Genomic DNA, 23832 nt, shown 5'->3' with positions numbered 1-23832 from the left:
AAGTTGACCACTCCATCTTTATTGAATGCCTTGGAGTAGGGGTGGAACAGTACACTGAAATCACGGTTCGGTTCATACCGCAGTTCAGACATCACGGTTCGGTACGAGTTCGGTACAACGGAGGGAAAAGCAAAACAAACCAGGTTCCTCTACGAGTGAATACGGCGCATTGAAGATGACATGTAAATTACGATTGCGTCAGTAATTTATTTGGCCCTATTTGTATGTGTATCTAATGGCTGGTTAAGCACTGTAGGGAGAAGTTGAAGTTTTTGTTTTTGTCTCATTCCAGTGATTGGCACACCTGGGTGATGGCGTCGGATATTTTTAGTCATTTAGCACACGCCATATGTGTTATATGCGTTAGCATGTTACATGTATTTCCAGTCACATACCCCACAACCTGTGACGTGCAGTGATGTCAGTAAGAGGCTAGGCACTTAAATGGGAAAATGTGTCCAAACTTTTGACTGGTACTGTAGCCTACATGTTGAAGAATACAGGATCGGAGTGCGCAAGTGAGTTTATCGCTTGTCGTCGGCAGTGAACGGACAGTAAAAGCACTGCTTATTCTAAAATTGTATTTGATTATGCGTAACTGCTACATTAGTCATCGTAACGTCTAAACAATTGCAATAACACACATATTGCATATATAAATCACAAGAATAAACAGTAAAAATACAAATACAAGTTTATTAAATAAAATGATTTAATAAAAATGTTTGTTTGAATTTTGGCAGGGTAGGCAGTGCCTATACCTTGCCACCCAGACCACGTCACTGCCCAGAACTGCTGAACAATGCCGACACACAGTGCTCGTCTTATACACCACTCTCTCGCCTGTACTACTGTAACTGAATGGGAAACCGAAGTTTTCCCAAACTTGCAATCTTAAAACGGCCGGCGGGTCCTCTATCTCTCGTGGGTCGCCACCACTCGCCATACTTGTCCTTAGTGCTGCTAGCTAGCTATCTCTGACTCACGGCGGCGCCAATCAGAGCTTCAGATTAGATGTCCCGAAAGAACACGAGTATCTAACAGTAGTTCCGCATTACATTAATTATTTTGCACGCAAGTTTTATTTATTTTTATAAAATAAATAAAACGAAAATTGGCAGAGAAAATATGGAACACTCACTTCACATGCAAGCCTTCTGTTTTGTGTAAATGTCTGTATGTTTAGATTCATCGGAGTCCAAATGAGTCGGCAGACCTCAACGATGATGAGATGCTAGCAGCCGTGTTTGAGATGAGTCGACATGACGATGGCCCCTCTGGCCAAGCCCTGGATGACGAGCCGACCAGCAGTCCAGACACAGGCTTTGGAGATAACGATGTTCAGGAGCTGGCCTATCACACAGAGCTGCTAGACACTGAGAACAAACAGTCTGCAGGTAAACAGGGACCAACTGAGGGACTGTGTAATTAAAATGAAAATCACAATACAACTTGTAGGTGGATGTAATTAACTTTATGAATGCGTAAAATTCCAATTATATTTTTCCAAGAAAAATACACAGAAACATAAATTATAAGACAACAAACAACTAAGGATATCATCTACAAATATAGCTGCAAGCAACGATGAGGGGGCAAGCAAGATTTTTTGGGACATCTTCAGAATAGGGTTCTAAGATGAGATGTATATATATATATACTTGAAGATGGGACCAAATTTGTGGCGTGAGAAAAATTAAGGCTCAATTTCAATGTGTCCGACAAAATCGGATACATTGAAAAGTCAGGTGGCTGAGCGGTTAGGGAATCGGGATAGTAATCTGAAGGTTGCCAGTTAGATTCCCGGCTGTGCAGATTACGTTGTGTCTTTGGGCAAGGCACTTCACCCTACTTGCCTCAGGGAAATGACCCTGTATTTACTGTAAGTCACTCTGGATAAGAGCGTCTGCTAAATGACTAAATGTAAATGTAAAAGTACAAAATGGTAGAAATTGACGCAGAGGATCAAATCAAACTTTATTTGTACGGCGCATTTCATACACAGAGGTAACACAATGTGCCTCATAGTAGGAAAGAAAAAGGGGGGGGGGGGGGGGGGGGGTTAAAAGACACATATTTTGCCAGAGATAAATAAACAGGAAGTAACGTACTAACCGCACTGGCACCGTAAAGGACTGCTCAGCACGGTCATCGTCAAACTAAGAGACAGCTGCTGGGGGGGGTTACAGTGAGTAGTGAGTGATAAGCGAGATCAAAGAGGTATGTCTTAAGTGCATGTTTAAAGGTTTCAACCGTTTCAGCCATTCTTAGGTATTCTGGCAGAGTGTTCCAAAGGCTTGGGGCATAGAAACTAAAAGCTGCTTCCCCATGTCTCTTTGTCCTGGCTTTTGGAACTGTTAGGAGTTCAGTGCCGGAGGACCTCAGGGATCTACTGGGTGTGTATCTTAAGAGCATGTCTGTTATATATTCAGGTGCTATGGAGTGATTTATAGACTAGTAAGAGAATCTTGAAATCTATTCTAAAGATAACAGGTAACCAGTGCAGTGATTTTAATACTGGTGTGATGTGAGCTCTCCGTCTTGTTTTTAGTGAGGACTCGCGCTGCTGCATTCTGTATTGTTTGTAGTTGACTAACGCCTGGGACACACTGGCTGCGAAGCGCCTGGACACGCCGCGCAGAACCACGATCGGCTACGACTGAGCAAAAGCTGTTCACACCAGACGCGCATTTCTCCGCGCCGGTCACCAAGCCTTTCAGCTACTCTGAGCTTTTCTTTACCAGACATGGTACATAAACATGGCATTGGCTATATCCCAGCATTGATCCTTATCTACGTTGTTTATCTCCTTATCTAATTGTTGCTGACATACAACAACTCCCTGTGCTTTTCAACTTCGAGAATTCATTTGATGCTGATTTTAGAAATCGACTTGGGGGTTCTCTCTCGGTAGGCTATGTCTGCGTGTGTGTTGTGTGCAACGCGTGACAACTCGTTTCTCTCAAACAAAACAACTACGGGCATGCTAGCTCAACGGATCAATCCGTTTATTTTCATTCGTTTTCATCAGGGTAACCACATGTAAAGGATGTTCGTTACCAACATAGTGTAATTATAAAGTCTAAAACTTTACAAATGTTCACCGTAGTCTACAATTAATGGAGTAAAATCTTAATAACATGTTTTTTTATTCAAATATATCAACTAATATGGTGTATTTTATCATCCTCCAGCCGATTTCGCAAGCGTCTCGCGAAAAAATTGGACCAGCTGCCGAAACGATCGCTGCAGATCGCAGGCAATCGCAGCGCTTCGCAGCCAGTGTGGTCGATCCCATTTGATAACATGGGCGCCGAAAGAAAAAAGGAGGCGCTATGGCTTTTTTCGGTAGACCAGACAAAAGCGAGTTACAGTAGTCTAGCCTGCTCGTGATAAATGCGTGCTTCAGTCTTTCAGTGTCAGCCTGGGCGAGAAACGTTTGCACCTTAGCAATGTTTCTTAAGTGATAAAAATATGTTTTAATTATATTTTTGATATGGGTTTCAAAATTGAGATCTGAGTCAAATATGACACCTAGGTTTCTGGCTTGGTGCTTGGTGTTAAGTGCTAGTGTTTTTAAGTGTGCAGATAGTTTTTCTCTCGTTTTTTTCACCAATGACTAATACCTCGGTTTATCTTGGTTGAGCTGAAGAAAGTTTTGTGACATCCATACATTTATATCAGAAATGCAATTTACCAAATAATCAATAGAGCTGTAGTTGTTGGGTGTTACAGAAATATAGAGCTGGGTGTCATCTGCATAGCTATGATAGTCGATGTTGTGTCTCCTAATTACACTACCAAGGGGTAGCATGTATAGACTGAAAAGTAAGGGCCATAAAATGGATCCTTAAGGGGCCCCACAGGTCATAAAAATGTTTTTTGAGCTGTGTTCTCCGAGGGCGACAAAGTATTCCCGGCCAGTTAGGTCCTAAACCAGTTTACATTTACATTACATTTATGCATTTAGCAGACACTTTTATCCAAGCGACTTCTAAGAGAGAGCTTTACAAAAGTGCATAGGTCACTGATCATAACGAGATAGCCCCAAACATTGCGAGCAACCAAAACATTAAGCATACATTGTGAAAAACCAAATAAGTGCCAATGGGAAGAACCATAAGAGCATGCAGTTAAACAAGTTACAATTAAACAACATGAAACTCAAAAAGGGGAAGAGTGTACCTGTAGAAAAACCAATCAACAGTAAAATATTACAGAGTACAATAATTTAAATCCGTTACAACTAACCAACAAGAGCGACATGTCTCTCAATAAGAGTCATTGTGATCCTGGAGGAAACTAACATCAGGGCCAGCCAAGCATTCTAAGTGCCGTTGTACTCCCGGAACATGTGCGTCTTGGCAGGTTGCGCATGCTGTGAGACCGGCGAGCAGCGAGTTGCAGTAGTCCAACTTTGAGAGGACAAGTGCTTGGACTAGCAGCTGGGTGGAATGCTCACACAGGTATCTCCTGATCTTCCGGATGTTGTAGAGGGTGAATCTACACGACCGGGAGACCGCAGCAATGTGGGCTGTGAGGGAGAGCTCATCATCCATGGTAACCCCGAGGTTCCTGGCAGAGGATGTAGGGGTCACCACGCCGATCCCAGGGTGATTGAGAGATCGTGGGAGATGGAGGGTTTGGCCGGGATGATGAGGAGTTCTGTTTTGGCGAGGTTCAGCTGGAGGTGGTCCTTGGTCATCCAGGCGGAGATATCTGTGAGTCAGGCCTCGATCCTAGCTGAGATCCCCGGATCAGTCGGGGGGAACGACAGGTACAGCTGCGTGTCATCAGCGTAGCAGTGGTAGGAGAAGCCATGGGAGGTGATGATTGGTCCAAGCGAGGTGGTGTACAGGGAGAAGAGGAGGGGTCCAAGGACGGAGCCCTGTGGGACACCAGTGGAGAGCTGGCGGGGGCCTGACCCTTTGCCTCCCCAGGAGACCTGGTAGGATCTTCTCGACAGGTAGGATGAGATCCACTGAAGTGCAGTGCCAGTGACGCCCATCTCAGAAAGTCTGGCGAGTCTGGTTAACCATATCAAATGCTGCAGGAAGGTCCAGCAGAATGATGACGGATGACCTCGAAGCTGCTCTGGCAGACTGGAGGGCAGTGGTGACTGACAGGAGGGCAGTTTCTGTGGAGTGGCCAGTCTTGAAGCCCGATTGGTTGGGGTCAAGCTGGTTGTTATGAGAAAGTTTGACAGTTGGTTAGATACAGCGCGTTCAATTGTTTTAGAAAAGAAGGGTAGCAGTGATACCGGTCTGTAGTTCTGGAGGACGGCTGGGTTAAGGGAGGGCTTTTTGAGTAGAGGGCTAACTCTGGCCTGTTTGAAGGCAGAGGGGAAAGTGCCGGAAGTAAGAGAAGAGTTAAGGACATGGAGAAGAAAAGTTGTGATTGAGGGAGAGATGGTTTGAAAGAGAGGGGAGGAGACTGGATCAAGGAGACAGGAGGTGGGGCGATGAGAGAGAATGAGTTCAGAGATCTCTGCCTCGGACAGGGGAGAGAAAGAGTTTAGACATTTAGTGGGGTCAGTCTTGGAGGGTGAGTGGGTAGGAAAGGTGGGTTCAGGGAACCAACTGCTAATGTCAGCAACTTTTTTCTCAAAGGAGGAGAAGTCGTCTGCTGTCAGGGTGCAGGGGCGGTGGGGGAGGGGGGTTAAGAAGGGTGGAGAAGGTGGAGAAAAGTTTTTGAGGGTTTGAGGTAGAGTTAATTTTGTTCAGGAAGTAGTGGGTTTTAGCATCAGTTATGTGGGCAGAGAAGGATTTGAGAAGGGAGTGATACTTATCAAGGTCCATACTGTCTTTGGACTTGCGCAATCTCCTCTCAGCTGCCCGTGCCGTTCTTCACGAACAACATCTGTGAGCCACGGGCAGGAGGGAGAAGATTGTGCAGGCATGGTTGACAGGGAACAGTGATGTCCAGTGATGCAGTTAAAGTGGATAACAGGGTGTTGGTGGCAGTGTCAGTGGGGTGGGACATGAACTCGTTAATGGGAGGGAGGATGTTACAATGGAGGAAAAATGGGAGGGGGATAGGGAGCGGAGGTTGCGGCGGAAAGTTACGAAGGGAGGGGAGGAGTTGGAGGGAGAGAGACAGATAATTGGATAAAGGAGTGATCAGAGATGCGTAGTGGGGTTACAGAGGTTAAGTCAGTGTGATACAGTTACGTGTCAGGATAAGGTCGAGCTGTTTTCCTGCCTGGTGGGTCGCCGGTGTGTTCAGTAGCGTCAGGTCGAAGGAAGTCAGAAGAGACTTGAAGTCGACGGCCTGTTTTCCTTCGAGGTGGATGTTGAAGTCCCCAAGGACTATCAGCGGTGTTCCATCATCCGGGAGGACGCTGAGGAGCATGTCCAGCTCCTCCACAAAGTCGACTAGCGGCCCTGGTGGGCGATAGAGGACAACTAAAAATGCTTTTCAGTGATCAATGCTTTTTCAGGATCAGTTAGCATCACATAATGGTTTTCAAATGATTTGGCAGTAACAGAGTGGATGTGTATTTAATATGAGGGGAAAGAAGCAAACCTGTCCAGCCACCTCGCCCGGTTGAGCGGGGTGAGTGAGCGAACGAGTGGTTGACGGAGAGAGCAGCTGGAATTGCAGTGTTCTCTGGGCTGATCCATGTCTCTGTCAACGCAAGGGCGTGCAGAGAAGCATTGGATGCAAATGCCGGGATGAAGTCTGCCTTGTTCACAGCAGACTGGCAGTTCCAGAGCCCTATAGAAAGAGAGAGGGCAGTTCTAGGTAGAATAGAATACAAATATGGTGATACTTATCAGAAGAGGTGATCCGCAGGCTCCCGCAGGTAGACTCCCTGTCTTTGTTCGACCGAGTCTTCGTGCACCGATGCTGCCAGACGAGGCTGTCTCTGCAGTGCTAGCAGCCTTAAATATGCTAAAGGCGTAGCTGACGATGGCCCTAATTATGTAAACAAAGCCAGGGTCTCACTCGGCGGCAAGTACCCTGAAACTCGATCTCTAGCTAGCTACCTATTGACCAATTTAGCTGCTATACCCTTACCCTCTGTCCTTGAGACAAAGTTTTAGCTAAACACAAATGAATGAAACAAACTCTGGTTACTTCACTATTTGCCTACAGTCAAGATGGCAGTCACGAAGTACACTCAGTAAGACACTATTCGCTCTGAATCTGATTACAGAAGTCAGGGCTATTTAACCAAATTCTACAATGGCCCTAATTATGTAAGTTTAAGACCGGACCAGCGAGGCCAACCCAATTTTCAATTCTATCAATAAGGATATCGTGATCAACAGTATCAAAGGCTGCGCTCAGATCCAGAAGGGCCAGGACAGTTAGTTTTTTGGAGTCAGCATTAATCCTAAGATCATTTACGACCTTGACTAATGCCGTTTCTGCATAATAATAATAAAAAGTTGAATCACAATGGGGGCTTTGCTATTTGCTAGTTCTTCTAGCTTAAACCGACAGAATGTGTGTACATATCCCTATTTCTAATCAAATAATGAACTGAATAACCTGTCAGTTAGCCACTACTACAGTAAAGCTGGCTATACAACCAACTTTTAGTCTTGTGGGTAGCTTCAGCCTGTTGCCCAGTTCGCTTCTCGCGCAGAGCTCGCAAGCTAAATGTTTTAGCATTAGTTTGAGCGCAAAATAGTTTTTGGAGCGTTATGTAATATAAACATTAGGTTGGACTCCTATTGATATTTGCTGAATGTATTTAACTATGAATATTATTATTATTATGAATACTATATTTCTTCGAATAAACGCTGCAGCGTTTATTAAATAACGTTCATTTTTGGTGCAGCGTTTATTCGAGGGCGGCGTTTAATTAGTAAGAGAGATTTCGTGAATTGTAGCTGCAGTGCAGCCATAGACAACTTTGTTGCTGGCATTGTGACAAATGACAAATGCAGCTAAAAACGCAGGTTTCATTTAGGCTACTACCGCTGACCTCCTTGTCTATTCTTTGTTTGTCTGAGTGCGGCAACTCCCTTTCTCATTGGCTATCAATTAGGTGTGCGTTGGTAATACAACTGTCTCAAATACAAGTGTTCTATTGTGTAGAAATCTGAAGCAGCATGCCTAAACGTTCATACACGTTATCTTTCAAACAGAAAGCTGTGCAGAAAGTTATGTACATGTGTAATAAATACTGGGGCTGAATTTAACCAATTAAATAACCGTTTTCAGATTTTTTTGGTGCAGCGTTTATTCGAGGGCAGCGTTTATTCGAAGAAATACGGTAATAATAATAAATATAGCTGCAGGCAGCAATGGCGGGTTCCTCCTTAACATTGCAAACTATTTAAAATTGACATGATACAGACTTGCATTTCATACATGTACACAACATTTCAAGACAATTGGAGCAATGGCTGATTTTACATTCTTCCCAAATTGTCACTGTAGAGCATGTACAAATCCAAGATGGCGACATTATGGGTTCTTGAGACTTTTTTTGTTCCCCATGAGCAATAAGGCATGCACACCATACAAGGGAGTCAGGTGGCTGAGCGGTGAGGGAATCGGGCTAGTAATCCGAAGGTTGCCAGTTCGATTCCCAGTCATGCCAACTGACGCTGTGTCCTTGGGCAAGACACTTCACCCTACTTGCCTCGGGGGAATGTCCCTGTACTTACTGTAAGTCGCTCTGGATAAGAGCGTCTGCTAAATGACTAAATACCATGATGTAAATACCAACTTTCAGACATCTTGGCCTGATGGGGTCAAAATGCCACTCTTTTGAAAGTGACAAGTTTGAAGCGTGTTCTGTAAAGCCACCTGTGCTCTGGTCAGGCCCATCATGCAGAGATCCATTCTTTCAAAGCTTTGGACTGGGAATGAAATCACACCTGAGTTCAGGGTTGCCAGGTCCAGCGAAAACTTTCAGCCCAACGAGTGCTCAAAACCAGCCCAAAATGCCTGAAAACTAGCCCAATATTTTTTGGGTGTACAACAGAGTTGCCATATTATCCAATAGATGCCTGTCGTGGACGTTTTTGAGAGAATCAATCGTTTAAGCTGAAGTCGGGTGAAGTACAGAGTTAATGTTTATTTGACGTAGATGTAAACATAACGTTATCAACATAACATCATCGACACACAAACATAAGACAATAACACAAAGACAATTCCATACAGCTCCATCTAGCATTCTAGAATGGAACCGGGAGAATCCAGCCCACCAGCACTACCCAGCTGATGGCCCTGAACCCCCCAGAACATTCTTCAACAGACCATTTTATAGATACGACAGTTCTCAAAAGTCATTGGTCCATCCTACAGACATGCAGCTATACCAAATCTCTTCTGTCATTGGTTAAATCCTTAGAACAATACAGTTGAATCCACAATGTCTTCAGACCAACTGTCTCTTCCCCCCAGGTGACAAGAACTCTCTCAGGTCACCCAGACTTCCCGTCTCTAGACTTCACGTCTCCTAGTTAGGTGTTATAAAACTGCAAATGGCATCTCTACCAAATGGAGTTGAATCAACATTCATTGTATCAAGCTTCTTAACCAACTGTAAACTTCTCCTAAAACACATTCATTGTACATAGGCCCAACATTTCTTTCACATGGCTCCATAGTTAAAATGTAAAAATGACTTGTGGATTGATATTTTCCTTGTTTTCTGCTATTCTCATGTTTCATTGGTTCATTACAACAAATCATTTAATTATGCTGCTTCCTATCACCACCAAACAGACACAGAGCAACAATTACTTTATAAAAGTGAGGAGACATTACTAGAGGAAGTGTGTGTAGGTTATGAACTCTTACTGCTTGCTCTCCCCACACACTTTCCCCATCCGTGCTGTTTCCCTCTCTCCCAGCGCAGGTCACCCAAGGCAGAAATGCGGCGGCCGCTTGAGGTTTAGAAGCAGCCCAAAAACATGCCACATGCTATCAGTATATACAGGCGAAATACGTCTGCGTCTCCTCACAGTTTGTTAAAGTTCGGCTACGTGTGGAAAATGGGAAAGTGTACTTTCAACGAGACATGGCTAGATCACAGCGATTTCCGCTGTTGGTTACAAGCGGTACCCAGCTCCAGGTACGAGGCTCGCTGCAAACTTTGCCCAAAAAATATTCAATTGGGTGTGAACTGTGAAGGCACTGGAGTCACACACTCACTCACACACTTTGAGTCTCTATTTGAGGGCAAGTTTGTTTTGCCCTATTTTATTTTGGGGGTAAGGTTTTGGGTATTTGGCACTTTGTTGGGTGTGGAAGGTTACTAATGTGATTAACCTATGTGTAAAATTAATGCTTTTTCAATGACTGAATTAATTTAAATACAATTATTTATTTATTTTTAATTTTTTTGGAAAACCCAACCTAACACCCGCAGAGCAGTGTTGCCAACTTAACGACTTTCTCACTATATCTGGCGATCTTTCCAAACCCTCCTGGCGACTTTTATGTTGTTGGAGACTTGCTGGTGTTTTAGAGACTGACATGAAAGCACGGATCGCAGTACTGTCCTCAACGAGCAGTGGGTGCTGCCGTGAGCTCCTCCGCCGTCCCAAAGCACTCACAGGCATTCAGTCTCACTATAGCCTCGCGCAGCACCACTACTTTCCTTACTGAGGAGTTGGCAACACTGCTGGAGAGAGGCAAATCATACGAAGCCAGGCACACGTGTAAAGTATGCTAACCAGGGCTATTCCGGAACCTTTTTTATTGGATATTGCACCTTTTGTCACTATGGAAAATGATTTGCCTAAATGAAAGAAAAAAATTATAATTTTTGTGTAGTGTTCAATGTTGTTATATGTCTTGTTAGTCTTTATCCCCCATTGAAGTTTCACAAAAATCTTGTATTTGCATTTTCGATGCGTTTTGAAGTGAATTTTCAGGTTAAGACAGAGGGGGAGGCACTTCAAGTGACACTTGCGCTTGTGCTGGTTGAGTAGGCTAGCTGTTAGCCTCGTTTCCCTCAGAGGAAAAAATGTCAAAAGGACAACCAAATGTGCTTAACTTTTTCAAATAAGTCCCACAAGTAGCCTTTGCTGTTTACATGGTCATGGTCACATGATGGACTGTTTGTCTCATCCAGTGCGTTTTTTGGTTAATTTAATCCAATGGATAATTGCTGCTTGTAAAAACGATTGTTGCCGTGTTTATTTTTTACGTTTCACACTCATGCAGTGCATGTGCTGAAATTAAAATATACATTGCCCTGATGTACAAGCAGGTTTTTTTTTGTCAGAGAAGCTATGTAGGCAGTGTATTTTTTTGTGTTCGGTTTTCCGGTTTCCTCCAACCCCCGTTTTGAGTCACCGGATCCACCCCCCTTCTGCGCTTCGGGACCTCCCACTTAGCCGGATATACAGAAAATGCACCGACAATACAGAGAAAAACTGAAATGGTAATTTTTTTTTCTTCCCCCTAATTTGCTAAACAAAACCAAACCGAAACTGTGACCCAAAAAAACAAACCGTGGGCTTGTTGAATTGTTGCACCCCTAATAACTACATATGTCTCCTACACAACATACATACCAAATTTTAAGTCAATTGGAGTCATGGTTCATAAGAAGATGTTTGTACGTTTTTCAAAATGTTCACCATACATGATGGACTGTATGGGTCACCACTATATCGTTTCCCATGATAATAAGGCATGTATAGCAAGTTTTAGACATTTTAGACTGATGGGGTGGAAATGCCATGACTTTTAAAATTGACAATTGGGGCGTGCACCACCTATGGGCAATGGTGGGCCATTGGTTGTGTGGTAGTTACTCATGGCCTATACTTTCAATGTTTCAGAAATTTGACTTTTTACCATGGCATACACAATCGGAAATGCAAAAACACCAAGATCCACAAGGGCCTTCTGTAAAAACCAAGGAGTGAGGGTGGGGGCTTGGTCCGCCCACCCTTTTCAAAAAACCTTGGATGTGTGTGCGTCTCCCTAAGCTTGCCTTAGGGCAATGTGGCACTTATTTATGGACACATGAAATATGTGCCACAGGTGCAAATTCACCCATATGTTAATAATTTGGCCATTTTGTAATATATTACTCATTGCTTATCACCGTATTTCAAGTCAATTGGAGCTACGGTTCATGAGGAGAATAATTTTGTTGGTTTTGGACTAATCTTTATTGTACAGAAAAATCCAATATGGCGGCCGTTATAGGTTATTGAGGCAACGTGGCAACTAGGAAGAAGCGTTCTAAAGTTTGGTTGTATTTCACACGACAAAATGACAACAATGCCACTTGTAACGCGTGTAAAAAGTATATTTCGTCGAAGGGAGGAAATACTACAAATATGAAGAAGCATTTGAACACACAGCATGGAATGAAGTTACTGGAACGTCATGTGTTCGATGCATGCAGCAGCGCAGGTAACGTTCGCGCTTCATCTCTAACGATCTAAGGTAGAGCTAAACTGCTCAAAAGTGATCACAACCACTTGTTACTGTGTGAAGCAATGTGCCTTTATTGTGTGTAATTGATCTAGTTATCTTCTGTCCCGTTGTTTGAAGCATACATTTTAGCTCCGGCATTCGTCTCCCATTAGTATTGATTTTATTGATCATTTCACTTTATCGGGGCGGCGTGTGTTATCAGCAAACGTTCGCGTTTCCCATTATTAAACTGAGCATATCGATTTTTAATCCATTATTAAACTTAGCATTTTAACTGTTTAACCTTTTAATAGTCCTGTTAAATGTACCTGAAAACGCCTAAACAACATACCCAAAGTACATTGAAAGCTGTTGTTGAACCATTTGGAGTACATGCATTTAAATGGTCTCTTTTGAAAGGTGACACTGAAGTTATTTCCCCTGTTGTTAGGACCCCTGTAAGTCCTACTGGTGTTGAGTAATAGAAGCTTGAACACAAGGAAACTGAAAGTTTCTATCTCTGACTAGATTTTGTTTTGAAAACAGAGGCCTGAAGAGGCCTAGAGGTGGTAGGTATTAGCTAATTTCAGAGCCAGTCAAAGCCAGTTTGAGAAATTCGTTTAGAACGAGTGTGTGTATGTGGGGGGGTGCAGGACGCACAGACCTAGTTGGCTGTAGAGGGGAGAATCGATAAGGAATCGATAAGCAGGAATTGATAAGGAGTCGGAATCGTTAAAATCTTATCAATACGCATCCCTAACTCGCTGTGAATTATATATTAGGATTCCTCCGTCAGGAGGAAACCTATTGTTATTGTTAGTATTATTATTATTATTACAATGCTGGTTCCATGGGAGTCAATGGCAGCCCCTAGACCAGAACTGTAAATTTTTTTGAAATTTGGCATGTTGAAACTGCAGACCATTAGTAACTACCCTACCAAACATGGGTCACTTTAGACAATAGATGGCGCTACAGGCCATGCCCCAATATGTCAATTTTCAAAGTGATGCCATTTGCAGGCCATAAGTCCCAAAATTCTGAAATTCATTACATAAGCCTTATTTCTCATGAGGAACAAAAAAGCCTCAAGGACCCATAAGGTCTGCCATGATGGATTTTGCTGTACTGTCCAAATTTGGTACAACCTTCAAAAATCTTCTCCTCATGAACCATAGCTCCATATCAATCGACTTGAAATGTGTTACAGATGTGTAGAATACATGCCTTGTATAGGGTGAAATGGAATTAGAAATGCAATACAAAATGTCTGAAAGAGGTGTATTTAGGGCTGGGCGGTATGACGGTATATATTGTGCGACGGTAGAAATGTCTACCGGGAGAGATTTGGCTATACCGTTTCAACCGCGGTCTTTTTTTTTTTTGTATTGGTTTAAATTATGTATTTCATACATTCTTATTAAGCATATATGCCATAACTCCCCACCACCCTACTCACATGAGATATGTAAGGGATAATCTATAGAATACCGGTCATTATCAGGAAAATAAGCCCCGACAGGGCGAACAGCACCGCGAAGCGGAGGTTCTATACATTATCCCGATTATTACAGGGCTACTTGCAGAAAAAATTTAACACTGTCTTTTTACAATTTATTTGTTACCATTCGTAGTGTTGATCAGCAGAGAAATAGTTTGCCAAAGACGTTGAACTTCATAGACGTTGAACATTCTTTAAGCTTCAAATCAGCTAACGTCGCTAAGCAACAGAGTACGCTGGGGTTGAAAAGTTACCGGACTAATTGCGGAGTGCTACGAAAGATGTGAATTCGAGGCAAAAAGGCCACTTCCCTTGACAGCAGTTAAATATGCATAGCAACGGTCAAATATGAAAAAAAATGTCACCGCAGAACGTTGGGAAGCCCCATTCAAGTGAATGGAGCATTCTACAGCATTAAGAACAGCCGTGTAATAAATCGTGATGTATAACATAACCGTGATATAAAATTACTCATACCGTGATAGAAGATTTTGGTCATATCGCCCACCCCTAGGTGTATTTATGTAAATGTGTGGCGCTACAGGCCACGCCCCAGTATGTCAATTTTCAAAGTGATGCCATTTGCAGTAGCCTGGCTCTGCCCTCCTACGTACTTCCGCTCAATTTTGATTTGGCTTCTGTACTAGGTCTGGCCATGAGGTACGCAAGTCAGTTGTCTCCGGTAGATTTTCTCCCGGCGAATCAGCAAACAGAGGGAGTGGCTGAGAACGATGACGTTGATGTCGTGCGCTAGTTTGTGTTGTAGTTCCGTAGGCCATTCAGTCCGTTGTGGCAACGCTGCCGAATATCCAACAGCTAAAGCCGGAGCAAGAACAAGTTTTGCTGGTGGCCATGATGTTGTGGCCCTCCTCCCCACGGGGTTCGGGAACAGTTTGATTTTCCAGCAACGACAGCTAGCTCTGTTACAGTAGTGGTGAAGGAATTGGTGAACGCTAGCGATTGGTTATGGCAGATCAGAGTGGCTCTGGGCAGATCCAATAGTTTTAAACTTCAACAGAGTACCCGCCTACAAGGAAGTCAACGCTTGTCAATGGAGCAAGGCCAGACTCTGTACAAATGCAATGTACGAGAGTCTGGTTAGGACTAGGCTAGTCGTGATGTGTCGTTTGTGAACAATTTGTTCATTTTGAACGAATCTTTAGTATGCCTTTAGTATGACCTGGGAGTAATGAGTAGGCCCTAGTCTCTTCATCTCCCGTTCATATAATTTTCAAATAATAATCTAAGACAATTTTACTTGAATTGCACATTTGTGTGGCAGATCATATTTTTTGAAGAAAATTAAATACAGTAGCCTACAACATGACAGTTTGTATGATTTTAAATAGTCATTTATCACACTGGCATTTAATTATCACAGCAACTTGAGAGGGTACGAATTCTCACTCACCTGCAGAATCCCACTCCCCTACGCGTGAACGCGCACTGTCAGTAGGCTATTTAATTCATGTTTCATCAAAATATAAGTTATGTTGTGCTGCACTTGAGAGCCTATACAATTTGTAGCCTATGTCGTGCTACTCGTAAAATCCGAATGATTGTCTCAAGAAAATAGTACTTTGGAGCTGCAATTGAAAAACGATGGTGATGTCGATGTTGTGCTACACTGTCCTATTATCGGAATGAGGGTAATATGTGTATTATGTTGCTGTTATGTCACTGTCTGGTAAAAGCGAGCATCCTTTGTATTCATTTGTACGAATCACTTTTAGTGTACTCTCTGTACAAATGAAATGTACGAGACTCTGGTTAGGACCAGGCTAATTTGCAGGCCATAAGTCCCAAAATTCTGAAATTCATTACATATGCCTTATTACATAACAAAGTCTCAAGAACCTATAACGGCCGCCATATTGGATTTTGTCTGTACAATAAAGATTAAGGAAACACGTTTTTTCACTACTCCTCCATATTTGTTCAAATTTTCTCCAAAATTGCCAGAGATTATCTCCAGACTGAGCTTCACAAAAGGCATCCTAGGAATTTCTGATTTTCAAAACCGTTTGTCCGGTACAGCAAATCAAAATCGGCAGCAAAGCAACCAAACAGGAAGTTGGATCAGCAAATCTTTGAGATATCAACACCAAACTTGGTATGTCATGAGGAAGACACTACCACATGTTACCATGTGCAAAGGTCACTTCATATCTCCAAGAATTATTGAAATAAAGCAAATTGAATTTATCGCTGACGCTAAAATAATGCTTTACACATCCGCCCGTCAAAAAGTGAAACTTTGATTCAATCACAAGTTCAAATGAAGACTTGAGAATGTTTAGTACACAAATCTGAGAAAAAGTTGAATGTAAGATGAAAAGTAGATTTATTGTGAATATTTCTACGGCTTCTACGTAAAGCTACGGCTTTTCCCCAAAATCCTCTCTCCCTCTGCACCTCAGCGCGCACGGTCCAAATTCTCACACACACAAGGGGCCAGAGCCCTTGACACACGCGCAAGCTTGGGGAGACGCACACACAACATTTCAGGACATTGTGAGCTGGCCAAGTCCCCACCTTCACTCCTTGGCCTAATAGCCATTCTAGACTAGTAGCCATTCTGTGGCTAGTTTGAACACAGCTAATTCTACTGTTAAAAGAAACAGAATGTCTTCTTCTTCAGAACTATAAAGTTGAATCAACCAAACACAGCTTGGTCATTTTATCGTCTTCTTTGGCACAATTAAACTAAGGACTAGACTTTTAAGATGGCATGACCAAAGCAGTTGGTGACAGAGAATTTCAGACAAACTTAAACATAGTGTTGCATTAAGAGTAGAGTCAAACAATAGAGAGTAAATGTGCTAATGGTTGTTGAAACTCATTGCTCTGAGTTGGTGCATGTCAATTTAGACCGAAGTCCATGAGTGGTGATATTTGACAACCTCAAACAGCATGAGTCTGCCACTGGGCCTAATGAAAAGGCTCTTGTCTTGATTTGCAATGCAGCTATGGGAGTTTCTAGACAATTGGGGTGCCAAGCTGGGGCCAGTTGTACTGTTAGAAAGGCCAGTTACATTAAACATTATTGTTGTCATATAGTTTTCTTCCCAGCATTGCAGGCACGAGCAGGAAAAAGCAGTGGTGCCCAGAAATGTTTCATAGGAGTGGCGAAAAAGAGAAGCAGAACAGTGGAACACCATCCCACTACCATTATCTCTTATTCACTCTCATCTGTGTTGTATATCTGTAACTGCTATAGTATGGGCCTATATGAAAGTTTCAAAGTGTAATAGTGCAGAATAGAGGAACTGGGAAATGGGTGCTGATGTGGAAAGTCCCCAAAAACTTTAGATAAGATTGTATCAAGGACCAATTGGAGAAGAGGTCAAAGGATATTTACAATTGTAGTAGGCCATTGATATGTTTTAAAAGTTCAGGGGTGTAATTTGTTGGATCAGAAGCCCCCACCCCCAACTCAGACAGAGACAATTGAGTTGGGAGTCTGGTGGCTGAGCGGTGAGGGAATCGGGCCAGTAATCAGAAGGATGCCTGTTCGATTCCAGGCTGTGCCAAAATGACGTTGTGTCCTTGGGCAAGGCACTTCACCCTACTTGCCTTGGGGGGAATGTCCCTGTACTTACTGTAAGTCGCTCTGGATAAGAGCGTCTGCAAAATGACTAAATGTAAATGTAAATTGATGACAGACAGGTGCTGACATTAAGCTAAACAGTCATGCGCTAAGAGCAGAGCATTATTATTACAATTTGCCAATTTTCAAAGTGATGCCATTTGCTTCCCATTTGTCCCAAAATCCTGAAATTCATTACATATGCCTTATTTCCCATGAGGAACAAAAAAGCCTAAAGAACCTATAACGGCCGCCATATTGGATTTTTCTGTACAATAAAGATTTGTCGTAAACGACAAAAATATTCTCAAAATGAACCGTAGCTCCGATTGACTTGAAATATGAAACTGATTTGTAAGACATATGTCTTTGTATAGGGTGATACGCAGTAAGGAATATATTACAAAATGGCCAACTTATTAACATAATGGTGAATTTGCACCTGTGGCAAAATAATTCATGTGTCCATAAAAAAGTGCCACATTGACCTATTAACTTGATCGGTTCCACACATGACACTACAAAATGTTACCATGTGCAAAGGCAACTTCATATTTCCAAAAATGATTGAATAAAACGAAATATAAAGCTAAAATAATGCTTTTCACATCCTCTAGTCATAAACCGAAACTTTGATTTAATCACAAGAATATGATTGTCAAGTCTTCATATGAAGACTTGACAATGTTTAGTACACAAATCCGACAAATAGTTGAATGTAAGAACAAAAGCCGATTTATTATGAATATTTGAAATATCTTTGCTTGCTGCTCATCTACACTGTCTGCCCTCTTAAGCCTTTTGCATGCGGGGCTCTTGTCCAATCACAGATCTGAATTATTTGACATAGCGGCCATTTGCAAACAAAGGCTTGTGCTAGGCTATCTATTATAGAGTTAGCTGTAGCCATAACTCATCATTTACTCTGAGGTAATCTAAGTACAAAGAAATAACCAGATATGCACTGATTTGTAGATGTGTTTATGCTATATATCTATCTTGCATCATGTGTACAAGTTTTGTTTGGTTGCAGTTCCACCAGAGTTCCACTGGGGGTGATCGCGAGCGAGTGCATGTTGAATGGGAGTCTATGGAGCTAAACGGCAAAATTTGTCTCTTTCGCCTGATTGTCGTTGAGAAATCGCCGATTTGATTGTAGTTTTTGCATGTTCAACATGGATTATAGGTCGAAAGTTGAATGAACGAGTACTTATGTCCTTTTGATTTCTTACATGCTGAATCGTTGTCGCCCATAACACGCTAGCATTCTGCTAATGAATGCTGATTGGTTAGTGAAGGACTGACTACGACCAGAGCTCCCGCTTGATGGCATCCGAAGCGGAATCAGAATGTCAGAGCATTAGCAACAACATTAGCAAGCCAAAACTCTTTCTAGCATGTGTATTGACAAGGAGAGCCTAACCTGTCAGCTGTGTTGTCGATGCCTTGAGAGAAAAAAGGAAGTGACCAGAGCTTGCCGTAAAGCAGTAGCCCTGGTCGTACCATGTGTATGACGTCAATGACATTTTCAAAGGCTTTTTAGAACAGAAAGGCAACTTAAAAAAAATCTAACAGCCAGCAGTGTGTATTTTTTTGCCTCCCCTTTTGAATTCAGAATTCAAATTACTAAACAAAAAATTTTACCCTGAGAAAAGTGGATTTTGAGGGGTATAGCTCCATAGACCTCCATTCATTTTGCACTCGCTCGTTGGCGCCCTCACATGGAACTGCAACCAGTTCAGAACCCGGAAGTTTCCAGAGAGTGGCAGTTCTCCCTATATTAGACATTCTCTGAGCATGCTATAGACCAATTATCACCCTACGTCACACGACTGTCAAGCATGCTCAACTGCGCATGTCGGATGCAAAAGACGAACTTCTCCCGGGTATAATACACTTGGTGTATTATACCCGGGTCAGGTCATCATATATCTCTGGCCACTGGATTTCAGGGCTTGACATTAACTTTTTGAGGCACTTGTCCTTTGGACAAGTACATTTACGTTTCATTTGTCCATGCAAGTCACTTGACCCCGATACCTTTAAATAGCCTGACCAAGTGATCAGGCAAAACTAGCGTGGCTAACGGAGGTCACTTTCTCAGGCAAATGACGAATGAAACAGGCTCGGTTAAAGAAATCCGAGATGCTGGCTATCTTCAGCAGGCTCATCTACAAAAGGCAGTCCTCCCTGACGTTTTTAGTGTAGAATGGAGTGAACGGGCAAAACTAGGCTGGCTCGGGCAAAACTAGCCTGGCTAACGGAGGTCGCTTTCTCAGGCAAATGATGAATGAAACAGGCTTGGTTAAAGAAATCCGAGATGCTGGCTATCTTCAGAAGGCTTGTATCTACAAAAGGCAGTCCTCCCTGATGTTTATAGTGTAGAATGGAGTGAAATACAACATTGTGCACACTGCCAGTGAGCGACCCGAGTCTATTCCGAACTATTTGTATAATCCGTGTACTTCTCTAGCCATTATAAAGGCTCTCCTTTCCCGGTTTTCTGCAGCCACATTGCGCGGGCATCCCGAATGTTTACAAACAAATAATTGGTCTATAGCCTATTGGTTTGTCTTTCCAACAGAAAACAGCGTCAACTGGACACCCGTAGGTAACTTAATGTCAGAGATTCAGTTTTTGTAGTTGTCAAATATAGAAATGTTTTAGCTGTTAGACTGGAAACCACTAAATGAAAGAACAGCTAGGCTAGCAAGCCAGATAGCTTACAGCAGTGCTACGATAGCTATTTCGTTGCAGTAAATGGGTGTGGGCACTCATCGGGCATAAACTCAAATATTGTTTACACTATATGTTAATGGCTTATGAGGTAGATCCAATTACATGATTGAAAACAAGGCACATCTGCCCATATTTTGTTAGTGAAACCGGGACAGGAATGTTCTTGGCAAGCTAACTAGCGACAGCGATGGTGAGTTTGTTTCACTTCTCGGAAATAAGCTTGATTATTTAAAGATCCAGTAAAGTGGAATCTGGCTAAAAGCACAATTCCCACATCTCTTTAGGCTGCCCTGCCCTTTTCGGGGGTAGAATTTACATGAACTGTAAATAAAATGTTGAACATGATGCAACCAAAACATGGCTGCCGCCTAAGCCTATGCAGTCTCCCTGGCGTTCGAACTCACTCCAATTACAAAGACTTTCACGACCCAAAATTCAGAGCCTACAGGTCTGTGGGGAATCACTTTTTCTCCGAAAGGCTGCCCTCCTCAACCTTTTGGTTGAAGAATTCGCCGAGATGCAAAATGATTCACTAACTATAAACACAAAGGGGAAAAGCTAGGTACTTATCGAGTTCGGTTTTCTGTCACTTCAAACTCACGATCTAAAGGTCTAAAAGTGCTCAAACCTTCACCATAATTCAAGAGTAATGTACTTTCACAAACCCAATCATTGATTCTATCTTAAAATGTGTAAAAATAGGACTTACCGAATGTGGCTGCCTCCAACACGGCTATCAGGCAACTCCAGTTGAAAACAACCAATGGCCGCCAAAAAAAAATTATATTCGTAATGGCGAGCTGCGATTGGAAGCGAAATAAAACAGGAGCTAAAAACCGAGGGTGGGGGCTTGGTCAGCACACAATTTTCAGAAAGCCTGTGTGTGTGTATCGCCATGCTCACGCGTCTGTCAAGTAGGGTGACCACCTGTCCCGCTTTGCGCTGTATCGCACAGCATTTTCAATATGCGACGTGCGGGGCAAGGGGTGATAATGCTGTGCGACACAACGCAAAGCGCGACAGGTGGTCACCCTAGTGTCAAGGGGCAGGATGAGTCTGAGAATTTAGAGCACGCGCGCTATGGAGCAATTCAATTGAATTCAATCATATATTGACATCAAGGTGAAATTGTGTATGGTACTTCAGAATGATGTCATCTTGAAGGCACAAAGGTTTGAAAAACCATCAGTCAAAATTATATTTGATTTATTAACACAAACATATTGTGGCAATGTGGACATTTACATAAATACACTTCTTTCAGCCATTTTTGTATTGCATTCCTTATTCAATTTGACTCTATAAAAAGACATGTGTTCTACAAATCTGTAACAATTTTCAAGTCGATTGGATCTATGGTTCATGAGGAGAAGGGTTTTGAAGGTTGTACCAAATTTGGACAGTACACAAAATCTATCATGGCGGACCTTATGGGTTCTTGAGGCTTTTTTGTTCCCCATGAGAAATAAGGCATGTGTACCAATTTTCAGGCATTTTGGAATAATGGCGCGCTGGGGAAATCACGTAGACTTTGGGCGTGGCTTATAGCGCCACCTATGGGCGTACATGGGCCATTAGCGGTCTGGGAGTAGTGAGTGACCTGTTGTATCATTGGGCCAAATTTGAACAAATCGGGTCAAGGACTTTTTGAGCTATTGGGCCATTTAGCGGAGAAATATAATAATAATACTAACAAAAACAATAGGTTTCCTCCTACCTAAAATTAAAACAATTTAACTAACAAACACAAAATTTACCATATGCTGATGGAAAGTACCAACATATGATGACAAATCACATACTATCAGCTCAACCTAGCAACAGGAGAAAACATGATTTTGCACAAGCACGCTGAAGAGGAAACGAAACTGAATTATCCAGGGGTCTCATTTATAAAACTGTGCGTAGGATTCTTACTAAAAGTGTACGTACGGCCAAAAGCCTAAAATGGCGTACGGCCCAAAAATTTACATTTAGTCATTTAGCAGCAAAAATGTCAGACTTATAAAACCGTGCGTACGCACACCTGTGAGCAATGTTCCCTCTATAAATCACAGATTACCCACAAGTGTGCGTACGTGAATCAGCATTTTACCCCGCCCTGAACACGCCCATTTCTAACCATAAATGGTCAATGCAAAGCACCTCATGAATGCTAATCCAGTACATTAATGACCCTGGCATGCGATTGTTCTTTACGGTGAATCATGGCGACCGGTGGGAAAACCCCCCCAAAAAAGCCAACTTCTCAGACACTGTTAGCCTATTGGTGATGGCCTGAAAATCACATTATTTGGTGGCCAGTGGATCACCAATAAAAAAAAAACACTGCGAGTGGCGTCAACTGTGCCAGTGATACCCCGAGTCGAGATACAATTTGAAAACAAAAGCGTTTTGTTATGAACAGTAGTCTATTAAAGTTTGGACTGATAACGAGGACGTAGCGTTGCGCAGGAGCTTAACGACTGAATTTCCTGTTTTTGACATGATGATATATGCACAGTATTAAAGAAATATATGTAGTTATACACTGTGTTCTGCAGTTATCTATAGGTAGGATATGTGATGTTATCCTGTATTCCATGCAGTCGGGGCATCTCCCCCTCCTGCACTCCCGTAGTGGACAATCTGATGGTGAGAGAGCGCTGAATTTTGATTTAAAATTTGATTTGGATTGTACAAAATGTTTATGGAACAATTATCACTCAGTACAAGTGCAAATAACACTGCTGGATTTAATCTTCATGATTATGATGAAATGGAGTGAAAAAAATGTGTGAGGAAAACAAAATATATAAATATTCAGAGTAATCGTTCTTCCCACATTTACTTTCTGCAGTCTGACTACAGTACGGTCATCTGCGTCGCCAATTCCCTCTGTCTCCAAAATGTGCGTAGGCCTATGCATGGGTCAGAGTTTGCGTGGAGGACCACGCATTCTCCCGTCAAATGTTTGTTTTATAAATCACAACCTTTGCGTGGGAAGTGGCGTACGCACATTTTCAGCCCTGTATGCAATGTTTATAAATGAGACCCCAGAACTGTTTGCAAACTCTGGCAATGTTTATTTAATTTTCCTCACTGTTAAACCGTTGTTCATAGAAAAATAATGTCCCTTTTTGAGAGGGAGAATAGAAACATTTGGTGTAGCTGAGCCTTTACAGTTACAAAACCGAGACATTTTAAGTTGTGGTTGAAAGTAAAATCGGTTAATTGCTGCATCCCTAGTACAAAGACCAGTGGTTTAGTTTGATAAATCCAACTGTTTATGATCTAGATGTCCTGGATTCCCTGGACCTGACCATGGATGAGAACAAGGAAAACCAAACTCCAGAGGGAGTGCAGGGTGAGCTCGACTGGGTACAACAATATAGCATGGATCAGGAAAGAGAGGAGCAGGAGTTGCAGCAGGCCCTGGCCCAGTCTCTCCAGGAACATGTAAGTTAAAATGAATCTAGTTAGACAAATTCTCATGTATCAAACATTCAAAACCTACTATCTTTTAGTTTCAATTCCACAAAAAAAAAATCATAAAAAGTTATCTTCTGTTTTTTTCTATCTAGTGTGTTTGTCACATAGTTATCCTTATCTGTCAACAACTTTGGCCTTTGCTCAAAACAATTTGAGCAGGGTCAAACTTCAGAGAAGAATC

The 23832-nt window shown here is 42.4% G+C and overlaps 1 protein-coding gene across 3 annotated transcripts in view; it reads left to right on the top strand.

Annotated features, from left to right (window-relative positions):
* usp37 (ubiquitin specific peptidase 37) overlaps positions 1 to 23832 on the top strand; it is a 99469-nt gene that overhangs the window by 57608 nt on the left and 18029 nt on the right. For all 3 annotated transcript variants that reach the window (XM_067261998.1, XM_067262011.1, XM_067262006.1), the window contains exons 18-19: positions 1187 to 1397; positions 23458 to 23618. In XM_067261998.1, the coding sequence (XP_067118099.1) occupies positions 1187 to 1397; positions 23458 to 23618 (372 nt within the window). The remainder of the gene's footprint in view (positions 1 to 1186; positions 1398 to 23457; positions 23619 to 23832) is intronic.

The sequence above is a fragment of the Osmerus mordax genome, chromosome 2 (genome assembly GCF_038355195.1).
Source record: "Osmerus mordax isolate fOsmMor3 chromosome 2, fOsmMor3.pri, whole genome shotgun sequence".
In the NCBI taxonomy this organism is placed as follows: domain Eukaryota; kingdom Metazoa; phylum Chordata; class Actinopteri; order Osmeriformes; family Osmeridae; genus Osmerus; species Osmerus mordax.
The sequence above is the reverse complement of the archived record's forward strand: the minus strand, read 5'-3'. Positions and strand labels throughout refer to the sequence as shown.